The sequence below is a fragment of the Egretta garzetta genome, unplaced genomic scaffold (genome assembly GCF_000687185.1).
Source record: "Egretta garzetta isolate BGI_Z169 unplaced genomic scaffold, ASM68718v1 scaffold174, whole genome shotgun sequence".
NCBI classification, from domain to species: domain Eukaryota; kingdom Metazoa; phylum Chordata; class Aves; order Pelecaniformes; family Ardeidae; genus Egretta; species Egretta garzetta.
In genome coordinates this window covers 380,694-395,422 of record NW_009259311.1, presented here as the reverse complement: position 1 = coordinate 395,422, position 14,729 = coordinate 380,694, and the positions used below count along the sequence as shown (strand labels likewise).

General features: G+C 35.5%; 1 protein-coding gene across 1 annotated transcript in view; it reads right to left on the bottom strand.

Annotated features, from left to right (window-relative positions):
- TLL1 (tolloid like 1) overlaps positions 1 to 14,729 on the bottom strand; it is a 144,440-nt gene that overhangs the window by 63,026 nt on the left and 66,685 nt on the right. Inside the window, exons 3-5 of the mRNA XM_009636352.2 lie at positions 10,756 to 10,836; positions 8,366 to 8,518; positions 6,184 to 6,301 (exon numbers count right to left, since the gene is read on the bottom strand). Coding sequence (XP_009634647.1) covers positions 6,184 to 6,301; positions 8,366 to 8,518; positions 10,756 to 10,836 — 352 coding nt within the window. The remainder of the gene's footprint in view (positions 1 to 6,183; positions 6,302 to 8,365; positions 8,519 to 10,755; positions 10,837 to 14,729) is intronic.

Below are 14,729 nucleotides of genomic sequence, written 5' to 3'. Positions count from 1 at the left end.
GCAAGAATTTTACTATGGTCTATCTCTTCCTGTCTTTTTTGTTTCATTTTGACCAAATGAGGGTTTAACCTTTTAGGGTTGTGCCTTGTAACTTGGAAAAGGTCAGGCAATAGCTGTGCAATAATAGCAGAACAAAATGGTTAGTATAACACAAAGTTATTAAGACAATTTTTAAATAAGAAAATATGGTAAATAAATATCTAATTAACCAGTTTACACAATTAACAATATAAAAAAGTTGATTGTTTCTCAAAAACAGAGGTGCTTAAGATCACCTCTGAAAGCTTTTAGTGGTATTTCATAAATCACATTTTTAAGCGTTTGCAAAAATCATTTGACATTTTACTATTATAGTCATAAAAACCAAGAGAAGTTGGGCATTATCAAATATGTGTAGTGACTTCGGGTACCTAATCTGACACATTTGAAAGATGTTTTCTTTTCAGAAAAAAAAAAATTAACTGCAATCTTTTACATAGTATTCTAGGTTGTCTAACACTGAACACCGAAAACTCAACACACTGAGAATTGTATTTAATGCTGGCCTGCTGCTAAAAAACAGCAGCCAGATGAGTATAGTAATTCCCTTACACTGGTTTCTTGAAAGATTTCAAGTACTTCCCAGAAATTATAAACAAATTTATTGAGTGTTTATTTACACGCCAAACAACATTAGAATTAACACCAAGTCTTAAAATAACAGCAGCAGTGTACACTGACAGAGGGTCATTAGGATTTGCTAGGTTGAGTGTCATGTCAAACACACTAGATTCATCCAATTAAACCACAAGATTCTGATCACCTCAACAATTGCACTGAGTCCAAGGGTAAGGAAAACTAAAATAAATAAATAAAACTATGAAAGAAATTAATTTGCAATATCATGGGTTTGACCCCAGGTGTGCTTGGCAAAAAGCCAAGACCCCTCTTTGCTGTAAGAGCATTTGTCATGCTCCTTAAGTTGAGTCAACTGGCAGCCTTTAAAGCTCCTCATCTCTTTAAGCTTTATTGTACCAGACAGCGGTTGGAGACTAACTATTTATGAATCTCTAATTCCGTTTAATCAGTCTAGCTGATCAACAATGGCGAGCAAAGAGAAACAAATGACAGAAAGTGAAATGACTGGAACAATATGCTTATTCTTTTAAGTAATATAGCTACTGTCAAAAATGCTCTTAAATTGATATGAAGGAAGAGAGAATCAGGGTGGGTCAATATTGCAGTTTTTAAAAAAGCTGCACTCTTCAGAACATGATAATATAAAAATCCCCATAGACCACATCATTAGCTTGCCATGGTGGCACAGACTGCATGTTGCATGAATTTCACAAAATTCATGAACAAGATCTTGCTCCAGAAGCAGAGTTTTTCTTGGTGAAAAAACACCTCTTTCAATCACTAATATAACTCATTCTGTACAAAGGAGATCTTGGCTATGACCAGGCTTGATGAATTTGCTTATTGTGAGGTATCACTATAGTTGTAGTTACCAAATGTTCTGATTCACTGTCCTAAGAGGACCTGTTGCAATGGTAGAAGTCGCTACTGCTCAATGGAGACAACCATCCCAATATTACAAAAAACAGCCAGCTGAGTCCATTCCTCAGTTATTAACATAAATCACCGCTCAATTCAGTTTATGTTAATGCACCGTGTTTTAGATACCGGGAGATAGTTACCAGCACCTTGGTCACACCCATCCTGCAGGCCACACCAGAACCAGCAGAGAGGCTGTGTCAACTGCTGTGGGCAGGGAGAGTGCCAGCTGCTAAAGTTATTTACCACCTGAGAGCATGAGGCAGCCCTAATGCCACAGATTTAGTACAACTCTGCATTTCTTCTCATTCCATAAAAGTGATTGAGCACTTTTTATAACGTGTAATCCTTCTTAAAGCTAAAGAACACTGAAAAAGTGTACCTCAGGCAATGAATTAATACTTGTTTCACCAACTTTAAGAACTTGCCTACAATGGCCATTTAATATACGAGCAAGTTCAAAAAAATCTTAAAACATTCAGAAGCTGTTCAGTCTACAATGTTTGGAGAAGCACAAGAAAGAGATCTGATTTTCCTGTATCACAGACAGCTTTGTCAGATACCCACACAAGAGGATACAGCAGTGATTGTAATGTCATCTACAGTTTGTCATAAAAAGTACTTAAGTCTTCTGATGGAGAACAAAAATTGCCACAAAGTCAGATCAAAGGCATGCTGAGATGCCAGAACAATATGATTAATTGTTCTTTTTTGTCTCACTATATAAAAAGAAGCTTGATCTTGTACTCAGTAATATTTATTAAGAGCATATGACTACAGGCCATTCCAGTTTGCTGACCCCTTTTTTGGCTTTGCATACAGAGAACTATACTGACTGTGTCTTCAGGCACTTCCTATCTGATAGGAAGAAACATAAGGATAGAGAAGCAGTAGTGAACAAAGAGTGGTTTGTACCTGGTTACAAATTAGAGTTTTACATGCCCTAATCAAGTAGCTGCATAAATATTTGCTGTAAAAGATATTAATGCAAATGTACACTGAAGAATCATAAACATTATCATCTTAATACTATATTTTTATTCTCACATCTGCAGCTAATGGGTACAAATTACTATGAGTAATTACAAAATTTCAAACTACTAAGTTAGTGCTTCAGCTGTACTAAGAAACAATATTTCAATAATTAACTGTTCTCAAAAATCAGGTTAAATAAACAAGACATGATGATAAATAATTATAGTTTAAGACTGCAACAGATTAAATTATTCTGATGGGAAGGAGGGATCCAGCTGTAAAGCTTTTAACATTTTTCTACACAAGCTGCCCTTAAGCAAACTAGAGACCCTGCTATAAAGGAGGGTATAAAGCTGGTTGGAATATTAAAGTGAAGATAGAGACGATGCTCCTTAAACTTGCAGTCTGAGAAAAAACTGCCAAATACCATGAAGACAAATCTGGCAGCTGTAACAGATTAGAGAAGAGATCTGCAAAGGGAAACATGGCATTATTTGTTGTCCTGAAAATGTGCAAAACATGGCACACTCTGGAACCAGTGATGGGGTATCAGTACCATGGAAAGAACTCTGGCACTTATTCAGAGTCACATCCCAATCGACCATAAGTCAAACATGGCAGCTTTTGAGAAACAGGGAGGCATCATGCTTAGGTACCTAAGTGGAAGGAAAGGCTACAAGATGTATGAATTAGCTCTAGCACTGCCTCAGCAGAAGTAATGGTTCATCTGGACAAGCATGTCCTACTTTTGGATTCTCAATTTCAGGAACAATGCGGACTAGTTGAAAATAATTTCAAAGAGAATAACAATGTGACCAAAGGCCTAGAAAACATGACTTACCAGGAAAGATTATATGTATTAGGCTTTTTCTAGCCTGAAAGAAAAGAGAACTGAGGGCAGACATAATAGTCTCAAAGTACCTAATAGATTCCTTCAAAAAAGGAAGAGGAATAATTTATTTTCTATGGCCATGGTGAGCAGGAAAAAAAAAAGGCTACATACTTTAACTGCAGCAAGAAATAACTGGTTTAGCTATGACCAAAAACACTGCCTCCAACTTCCTACATTGCTTATATGAAGAATACTGAAGCAATTTATTTCCTAGCAGACTGTGAAGTATTCATTTTTTTCAGATTTTTAGAAACAAGTTAGACAAGTATGTATCTGCAATGACATAGGTATAGCTGTCTCTGTCTTAAGAATACATTAAACATCTTTCTGAGATCCCTTGCAGTCCTATGGGTCTACGATAATCAGAACTTCTTTCTTGTTCATTGCTGATGTATACTCTCAACTTTAGGTAGCATGTAACTCCGATAACCAGCTGCTATATTTCAAATATGCTTTTTTCATCACTGCCCTTCTGGGATAAGCTTCCCATGAACTGCTGCGACAACTAATGCATTACGCTCCTTCCAAATATCCTTAACGTTTGCTAAGGCTCAATAACACTTCACTTGTTAGTGTGCTAATGCTGCCATCCGAGACATTTGTAGATATTGCCACCTGAATTTCCACATATATGACTGTATTCACTTTCTGTTTCATTAAATGTGTTATGTTTTGACTGTGTCCTCTTTGGGGCAGGGTTTATCATTTAGTTTTTAATTTGAACAGTGCTAAGTACAATAAAGTCTCCCGCATCTGTGAATGTTAGCTGCCACGGTACTGCAAACAACAGTGACACAATGTGCTATACAAACCAACACAGCAGGGTGCTATGGCAAAGAACTGAGATTAATTTCAATGCGACTGGCCATGTAGCAGAAAGTTTGGTGTCACTTCTGTCCATGCTCTTTCCAGGAAAATCCTGCATCAGCACTGTACGCCAGTGGTTAGTGCACAGGGGTTCCTATTCACCCAGAGAAGACATGTTCTTATTTATCTGACTCTCCCTGAAATGACTTCTGGATTCAGGACCCCCTCAAAAGCCATTCAACCACCCTTTCTGTTTAGCCTGTTATTTCATCACTGGTGGACTGTTCATAGTCACACTCTTCCTTGTTTTTATTTTAAACATTATACAGCCTTTGTAATTTATTTGTCATTTGTAAAGAACCCACCAATAAAACACTAACCGTAAAGGAAAATGGTGATTTTGAAGGTAGATATTGAGTATATTCCAACTTTCTGGTTCTAATTGGTTATAATCCAGCCATCACCCCTTGATCTCATGAAACACCAATCAGCCTAAGGAACAATGCTTTGGCTGGAGAGACTTTCTGTCATTTGACTTTGGGCACTTTGAATTCACTTTTTGCAAAAGCAAGATCTCTGTAGATATCCCCATACTTCTCTTTCTAAAGCACCTGCAACCACTTAATATCTTTCACACTCTTCTGTTTAAATTCACATTGCTTTCTATCTCTGAGAGTGCAGGGAACCATCATGATTATTCTCTGCTTCCCGTTTCTCTTCCAGCTGTACGCCAATATCCCTGAATCCTATCTTACAGGTTGCTTATTTTAGCATGACTAAAATAATAGCCATGCTGGGTAAGAACAAAAGCCCGTTTCATTTGGCACTGTTTCTAACAGGGGTCTACAGCAGACCTATGGGAGCACAAAAACATGACAGGCAAGTTTACAGATGCTCCCATAGAATAAGCTCCCCAACTGCAATGATCTGTGGCTCAGAGACTTTCCAAGGCAAAGGTTATGCCTTTCTTCAGATAGCCTAGCAGTGGATTTTATTGCATTGTCCTATGCCTTAAGAAGAATGTCAGGGGTAATTTAAACAGATAAGTCCACATGTAATTTTATGGGTTATAATTAAACAGATTCAGGATCATTCCTACAATGCAAGGAGATACAAAAACTTCTTTTTCACAACCCTATCCTATTAAAAAAATCAAAAGTAGGCAGGCAAGTAGGCACGTTCATTGATTACAAAGTAAGCAAGACAGAGAGCTGTTCACTGTGGAGCCTACAACCCAAACAGAAGCTATCAGAAGTACAGTATTTGCACAGGTAGTGATCTTGGAAAACAAACATGGTGCACTCAGGAAGTTCAATGACAACATATAAAATTAGGAATTCTGAGTGGACTAAATAACAAACAGCTATCTGAAGCATTTATGGGCAAAAATATCTGAAGATGGAACATGGTGATTAATGGGAAGCTGCACTAATGAGTGATAAAAACTGTTTTTGTTCACTTTTACACTTATGTGACCTGGAAGGAGGAATTTGCAAAGTGATCGTGAATTTGGTGGTTAAACAAATCTGGGCAAGGACAGCCTAACAGAGTTAAAATTATAATTAACAACAATTAAGCAGCTGGAAAAGGACTATGGGATAGATGTCCATATATAATTCATCAGTAAACATGTGACACAGAGAAAACTAAGAATAAACAAACGATAAGCCTGAAATACCTTTAGAACAATACATATGAACATTAAAAGTATGACAGAAAGCCAATTATAAAAGTCTCATATCTGTGTATATACAGCAAGATCATTTTATCTAGAAATAGACAACAGGCATAACTTCAAAAAGCTACTATATATACTGCTTTCCATGAACCGAAAGCCAAGCAGAACACATATCATGTAAATGCAGTAACTGTTCATTTTCCTGTGAAGTATATAATCACTTATAACCTCAAAGATGACAAACATGGCCAAACATTCAAAGCATGAGTATCTGTTACCGGACGTACACACTTACCCACATGGTCTGTATGTAAATACAATATAACTTTCTTCATCACTTCGTTCAATAAATGTAACACACGTGTACTTTTCCCAGTGCCGCATAGCCTGTTTGAACATGGCGCGCTGGGTGCCTGGAAGAATAATTGTATGAGATGGAATAAGAGACTTTTCCAACTGTGTCTTGGTCCTTAAAATCAGATTTTAACACTAGGAATATAGGCCTGGAAGGAGTCACTGGATCATGAAGTCCTGTGTCCCAGCAGCCCCATAGACTGCCAGACTCCCAGTAATGGGATGCTCAGACCATCAGCTCATCATAACGTATCTGCCTGCAAGGGGACCAGTGGTGTCTGATGCACCCTAACAAACATAAAACCTGCAATAAAAAGCACAGCTATGTTATGCCAGAGAAAGACAGCAGAAGAGATCTCATGTTGCTTACGTGTCTGTATTAGCATAATATTTGCTAATGAGTTTCCAGATGTGTCAGACACATTGGGGAAAAAAAAAAAAAAAAAAAAAAAGAAAAAAAAAAGAAAATTGGGGAACCCTGGATGCTAGCTATCTAGCAAGAAGGAAAAAAAATAAAAGAAAAAAAATAAAAGAAAAAACCCCCGCAGCCTTCAAATCTGGAGATCGATTTAACCTAAGCCATGCCATGTTATGCCAACAGGCATAATAGTTAAGGCATTTGATTTTAATAATGCTGCCTTGAACAGGGACCAGTCTCCACTTCTTTACATCAAAACCTCTCAGAGATCAAATGATCCACCAAAAGGGGTAAATTCTTAATTTGGTACAATAGTAAGCATACCTAGATATTTGCTTTAAAAATGAGAAACACATTTAGACACAATCAAAACTATACTCTAGATGCAGAAGCAGCCAGGCCAGCTGTCACCACAGAACAAAAAGCCAGCTAGTACACAGTACTTCAGGTAGCATAGCAATGTAATTTCATTGCCTGACAAAAGACACGGCTTATTAACTTAGAGGCAGCATCTGAGAATACAGCTGTATTGCTTCTGAGCTGGAAATCCACAAAGAACGGTACCACTTGGCATGAACTGGCTAGTAGAAACACATCTACCTTGCAGACGTTTGCAAAGATGCATGTTACAGCATAGGATAATTAAAACACACACTTTTAAAACTTAAAGAGAACAAAACTTCAAAGTTATAAAACCCAGCAAGTTCACATCATGTCAGGATCCTCAAAATTAAAGGTTATTTCATCCCATCTTGCCCTTTTCTTTTATTTTAAGCAATATTTGCCAAGCTTTAGCATTTATCTTTCATTATGAAAAAGGTAAAATGTTTAACATGATATGCTTTCCTTTAGTTTACTACCATTATTTCAGAAGATGGTAATCCTAAAGCAAAGGTCACACTTGGTATAGCATCATATAAATACCCAAACTAAAAGTTTGACTATAGCCGTCAGTTTTAAAGGAACAACTCCGGTTTCGCCACATACAGATGCATACAACATGTGACCATTTGTAAGTTTCTTTTGGTTCCCAGTATTATGGTACAATAAATAAGATGTTATTACATATCCTTTCCCATCCATCTTTGTTTTTCTCCCTCCCTTTTTGTTTTAGATTACCTCTTACATTCACACTGATATTGATCTAGTTACATTTTTCAGGAATAACAAATGTTTTAAGATTTTTCTACAGTTTTCTTCTAAGATTACTATAAAGTTTGAAATCAGCCTTTCTTCTTGTCATATATAATGTCTGTGTGTACCCATCTGAAAGCCAAAGTGAGGAATTTCAAAATACATTTGAGTCAGTTTGTTGAGTGAAATCAGTTTAGCAGAATACACATCACACCAGTTAAATTATATTCTTGTGCTAAATATCCTGCATTTAAAAAAAACCAAAACAAAACAACAGATTTCATGACATTCTGTTACTTAGGCTCTTGAAAACAAACATGCAACAAGAAATACTAGGAAAAGAAAAAGAGCCTTCCTCTTCTAAAACATAGCTATACATTTTTGTTATGTAGCTTGCCTTTGGGAACAACTTTTTGAAGTATGACTAATATTTTCAGAACAGATGTACTTCAGGTCTGATCCAACAGAAACCCTTCTACTGAATTCCATAGTATGACTTTTTTTTTTTTTAAAAAAAAAAGCAATCAAAAAAATTAATATTCTTTCTCCCCATCCAAAGCACAATGCTTACCAGTGAAATTTCCACCTATTACATACGGAATGACACCCCCTGGCCATATTCTCTCTGTTCGTGATGTAGCAGCTCTGGGAAATCGGTTTTTCTCATTTTTCCCTGAGAATTTTACAGTAGTTCTTCCTTTAGATGTATTATTTTGCTCAAAGCCTGTAATGATAATTAAAACACTGAATGAGATCACACAGATACAAAAAAAGAGAACAATTATTTTCCAGCAGGTCAAAGTCAGATTATTTCTTTATGCCCTTTAAAAGTAGGACATTGTAGTTATGCAACATTCTATCATTACTTAGTTTTGTGAGAAATGCTTGAAAGGAAGAGTTTAAGTCTTCATTTTTCCAATGTATCTACAGTAATGATTCGCACATATAATTTATATCATTTAATAATAATTTTTTTAAAAATATCACACTCCCTGTGTATTTTTTTTCCTAAAATAAATTAGGATTTTTCCAGCCAAGGAGGAAAGACTTTGGACAGACCCAAAGTAATCAAGGCATTCACTGTCCCTCTAATTTTTATTGCAAGATCTGAAAAAAGCAAGTGCATGACCATCCTTAAAGCACTGGACAGAAAGAAGTCCTTAAAGTATTAAATTGGCTTTTATTATCAGGAGTTACAAGGAAAAAATAGATAAATTATTTGCAAAGTTGTATATGCATGGAAAAAGTCAGACAGGATAATTTCTCCTTATGTTCTCTATCACCTGTAGCTATTACCAGCAGATACATTTTCCGATTTAAATGTGACTTTCATTTTGATAGTAACCCTACAACACTTCAGGATGCAAATATACATTTTTCATACATGAGCTTTTGGAACCCTAGGGATAAATATTACTCATGGCTGGAATTTCTTTACAAGACCAAAAAATGCCTACTGTTTTCTGCAATATTACCACCACTCGTCCCATTAGAGGCAAATCTTTCCCAAATCAGTGAAACTTACTGTGACAACAGAAGAGGATAAGGACAGTTAGAGAAGGATTTGCACACTGTAACAGGGTTAGCTGTCATCATCTTAAGCAATTCATAAGTTAGTATGAATATTAGGGCTCCTGATTAAAATGGATTGCTCAAAAGTCAGCCAACAAATCCTACTCAGTGGGGTTGAATTTCTTACTTCCCCATTGAAGGGTAGACCTTCCCTCTGTGAGTTTCCCTGGTGATACCAGTTCCACCTAAGTGTTAATGGGTGTGTCAGGATCAGGGCAGGATTATGGCACAGTGTCTTGGCATATCCCCAGGGCTGGCAGAACAGCAGAAGTAAGAAAGGGAAGAAACTACAGCACAAGCTGGAAGAAAGTTCTTGATGAGTGAGAAGAAAACCTGACTTTGTAACAATTAACGCATAACTTAAATTATATCAGGAATGATATAGAGAAAATGTGAGGGTTTAAAAAACCACTCAGGTGAAGCAAAAAACTTACCCTTGCATTAAATAAGTGTGTAAAAGAGAATTACATAACAGTCTACAATACAGGTAGAAACTTCAGAGAGAAACTATTGTTATACTTAATATGCAGTCATTACTGAACCGCATCACATGTTGATAGAAGTTTTGCCATTTAAAATTATTTTTATCAAGTTTCTTTTGAACTAGAAGTGAGAAATTTATGTCAAATTGCATGCAAAAGATGACAAGCATTTATGCAACACTAAAATTGTAATTCTCTTACAAAGAATGATGATTATATACCAGAGCACATCTGCAAAGGCTGTTACTGCGCTCTGACAAGATATGCAGTGATGCATTCAGACATAATGTGGTGTGATTACAATGCAGTTTCATATATTTTCCTTTTTGAGGTTGAGGTTTCATGACATTAAAGTGCATTAAATATGGTGAATAAATTCAACCAGTATTAATGGGGATTCCACTTATACAGCCCACTGAATTTAACTACATTTATATCAACAAGAGTATGATTAGTATAAAAATGTGTTTGTTCAGTGTAACACAGCATAAATGCTTCGAACACAGTATGAATCATCAGAATGCCCCAACTGGATCCAGAAAAAAACACCCAAACATAAAATTAGCAGCTATGCAGCATAGCCTACCTGTACTGAAGAGTTCAACTGAGATTGATATCAATTGAACTGATAACTGTTTAACACATCCATAGAAAAAAATTAAGGAATTTTTAATATGAGCTGTAAAACTACATATTTTAGCTTCCAGATTTGATGCTGGAAATAAGCCTCTAAGAAAATGCAACAAAGAGCTAATCTCTTCATGACTATTCTTGTACTATTTATTTTAGAGATTGTTTATGCCAATAGTAAACCAGAAAGGCTTTAAAGTGTTAAAGCACTATCATAATTAATATTCAGCACACATTATCATATCAAGCAACCTGCTAATTTAAACAGTGAAAATACCAGAGCCAAATCTTCTTATCTTGTCTATAAGTTGATAGAGGGCACCTCGTTTTTTTGACATCCCATGCTCTCCAAAGCCACCTTTAAAAAGGAAAGAAAAGAGGGGGGGGGAAAAAAAAAAAAAAAGAAAAAAAGTTTTACAAAAGTTAAACACATGGAATCTTACAGCCATAGCAACAATATAGCCTGGAGAGATTCGAAAATACCCCTAAAACACTGCAATGCAGTTTTTAAGGAAGTTTAACATTCTTCAGTGACTCACATACAAATTCTTCAAGTATTCTTGGCAATGAAACAAACCCATATTTTTAGGTGAAAAATTTTCTAATATGCATTCCAGAATGTAAGCCAACATGTCTTTGTTATTCAGACAAGACATGACAATTACATCATCTAATTATTATTTGGAGCTTTTTTCTTCCTGGTGACCTTGACATCCTCAGAGCCATACTGATTGACACCTAAAAGCCTTACTCTCACAGAAATTTCCAGAATGCACACCACAACCTTCTCATTGCAAGGGAGGGGAAAGAGGGAAAGCAAACACCCAAAGTTTCATCAGAAATAAAAAACAAACAAACAAAACAAAAAAAGCACAACAAAACTGATACAAACTTAATATAGCTGATTTTACCATGAAAGATTTGGTTTTCTTTGTCAGCATGCAAATAGATATCAATGCACTCTAAAGGCTTTGGAACTTCACATACCAGCATATACTGCAGTAACACCCTGCAGGCATATGTCTGTGTCATTTCAGCAATCAATGAGCAAGAAAAACTAAGCTATTATGTAGTTGATTTTAGCATTTACCATGCCATTTACAGAAATGCAACACATTTCTAGGTTTACTGTGCACATTTGATGCATCTGCCATGCGCTCCCTTCACATATAAGCCTTCTGTGGCTGCAAGTGCCTTTGCAAACACCAGTAAACCAGAAGAAAGAACACTGATAATAGTGCACTAGTCAATAAATCATTCATAACTGTTTAGAAAGTTTTGTGATTTTCAGAAGGTTGTAGTTGTAGGTTGTATTATAAAATTAAATATCGGTATTAGAACAAGAGAGTTTGAAAACTACTTTTACAACACCAAAAGTAAAAAGATAGAAGTAAAAGGACCATTGAAACCTCCAACCACCACTAAAAAGACCTCTCCCAACTTCCCACAAAAACTTTCAATATAGATGTGGAAAATATATTTATTAAACAGCAACTTAAAATCATATTACAGATGAGAAAATTCCATATAAGGCAAGTGAGCTTGTGTGGCTTCTCAGTGCATAACAATGTGCCTAATTATTTGGATTACACTGTCACATAGTTGCTGGCTCCCTTGAGAAAAATTTTCCGAATTTTTTAAAACATTTTAGATAGATGAGGTAATAGTTCAACACATTCCTTTCCAACAAGTCACATGGTAACTGTAATACATACTACAAAGAATATAACAATTCCATTCCTTGTATTGATCATCATTAATGTAATTGACTCTCATGTTAACATTCATCTTCTAAAGAAAGGCATATGGCTAAAGATTCCAAAGAAATATTAAAAAAATCCTTAAAAGCATCAACTGTCACAGGCATAACAGAAAAAACTAAAGAATCCATTATTTACTTAAAGAAATTATTATACTATAATTATTTCCAGGAAAAAACATTAAACTATCCTTTCTGTGTTAACAGAGTCTGTGTATTCCATTAAGTAAAAAACTGAAGGAAAAATATCTAACATAACTAACCTGTCTTATATGAATAATATACAGTCTTGCCAAGCCACAGTCTAAAAAAGTTTTTAAATAATCATATTTTCTGCATCTTCTCATATTTCAGGCAGAAGGAGGATAATTCTGGCAGTTTTGACTCATAATAATATACACATAACAATTTTATCAGCTTTACTGTTGTTTCTGTTTACAAGATTATGTGCATTGCTTGGACAAAATGACAAATAAAAAGAGCGCACCACATGCTGAGAAGCTCACAGATTAAGCACCTCACCCTGCAAATCCTAGCAGATAATCCTCACCAAAAGGAGTAGTCACATAATGTGAATCAGAGCCTGTGAGCCTCAGGATTTTTAATTCGTAGTTGCAATGAAAAATGTGACTCCACAACTCCACCTTGATGGTTTACACGCAACTATCTAACCCTTCTACCTGACATCACCTCTGGTTTGTAAAGGTCAACAACAAAAAGTGCTTAGAAATCAAGCCTGTAATTAATTGCCATTGCGTCTTTAACTAAGGTAAAGTATTAATTTGCTTTCTATTTCACAGATATTTTACATTCCTTTTCCGGTTGCTACCAAAAATATGAACTAGTTAGTTGTTGGCAATTTACTCTTTTGAGAATTAGAGGGAAAAAAGCACACTAGGTTGTGCAGTTTGCAAAAACAGACTACTGGTTTATGCATCAAAACGCTGTAAATTTAGAAAAATAATTACATATGTAAAGTGTAAAACTGAGTTCTCCAACTCTGTTTTTAGAAAAATCAAGAATGTCGAGGTTTCACTGAGAGCTATTACAATATCATTAACTTCAGCAGTTTGTTCTCCAAGGTCCAGTCCCATGGACCATTGCAATTGCATTGATCCCTCTTGTGCAATAACAGTAGAAAAATTTGATCCAAATGCATTAGTAATCCTCAATAGGATGGCTCAGTATCTTGAATAGGATACTGTCCACAGGAAAAGATAATACACAAACCTAAAGACAGGTAAGGAAAGAAAATGAAATAATAGAATATTAAATATTATTAAAAACAAGTTAGGAATATAGAGTCTGTCTGTGGTAATTGACAAAAAAAATAACTGTACAGTTAAAAAAAAAAGAAAAACAGAAAAGCAAGAAGAAAAAGGAAAATCATCAGGCCAAAATCACTTGGCTGCATCCACATTAAAGAGAAATGACCGACCTTTAAAACTATTTGTTTGGGGGAGAGGGAGCAGGGAAACCGCTGACTCTATTAACATTTTAAAATCCAGTCTCAACCCAGAAATGACCAAAGGTGTTCCTGCCTTGAGAAAACACATGGCTTTAAAAGGAGATGAGATCAACTTTCGAGTTGATAGAAAAATAGTTTAATCAGGACATCTATCTAGGAAGAGTAAAAATATTTTAAATATATCAGTACTGAAAGGTTAAATTGAAAATTGCTTCTTTTGTCTGAAAAATCCTGTTCTGATCATTCCTCGAAGTGATCCTTATATTTCCACATATCAGGAATCATCAATTTAATGGTATCTCAGTTCAGGAACATATAGACACTTATAGACATAAATTTCAATTATGCATTTATACATATTCTATCAGCATTTTTTCCACACTTTTCTTAAGTAACTTGGCTTTTTTGGTACCATAACCTGAAAGTTTACAAATTCTCAGTTATGAATTTATAAATTAGCATCTGAAAGCACGGATATTTTTAGACATTACATAGACATCCATTTAGATATGGATTATGTTTTCTCTCTCTCATACACACATATGTATTTACACTTAAATAATATCTCTTTATCTGTCTGAATATCCTACTGCCTGTGTTCATCAGATTGCAGCTTCTAGCACTAATGCACTGTATGTTATCAATAGCAAATAAACACGTATTAAAATGTCAGATAAATAGTTGCTTTTTAGACAAGGCAAATTCTAGCAAGGATGACATGTTCTTGCATTGCTTCTAGATCTGGGTACAGATCTGGATGGAACTGAAAAAAGACCAAAAGGAGTGGTTGTAAACCAAGACTCCCAGTCTTGCTTCCAGGATTCCATGTCTGTTCTCCATAGGCATTTGTGCTCTGCTATCAGGAATTGTTAGCAACAAAAACAAAGCTTTGCACAATTTCCTTTTCTACACGACCACCTGCAGAGTAGAGTTATGGTTCCTACCAGCTTCTGCTCTTCAGTTCAACAGAGTATTTTTAATCAGAACTGCCAGAATAAAATTTTAGCTTTTCTCTTTCTTTCCC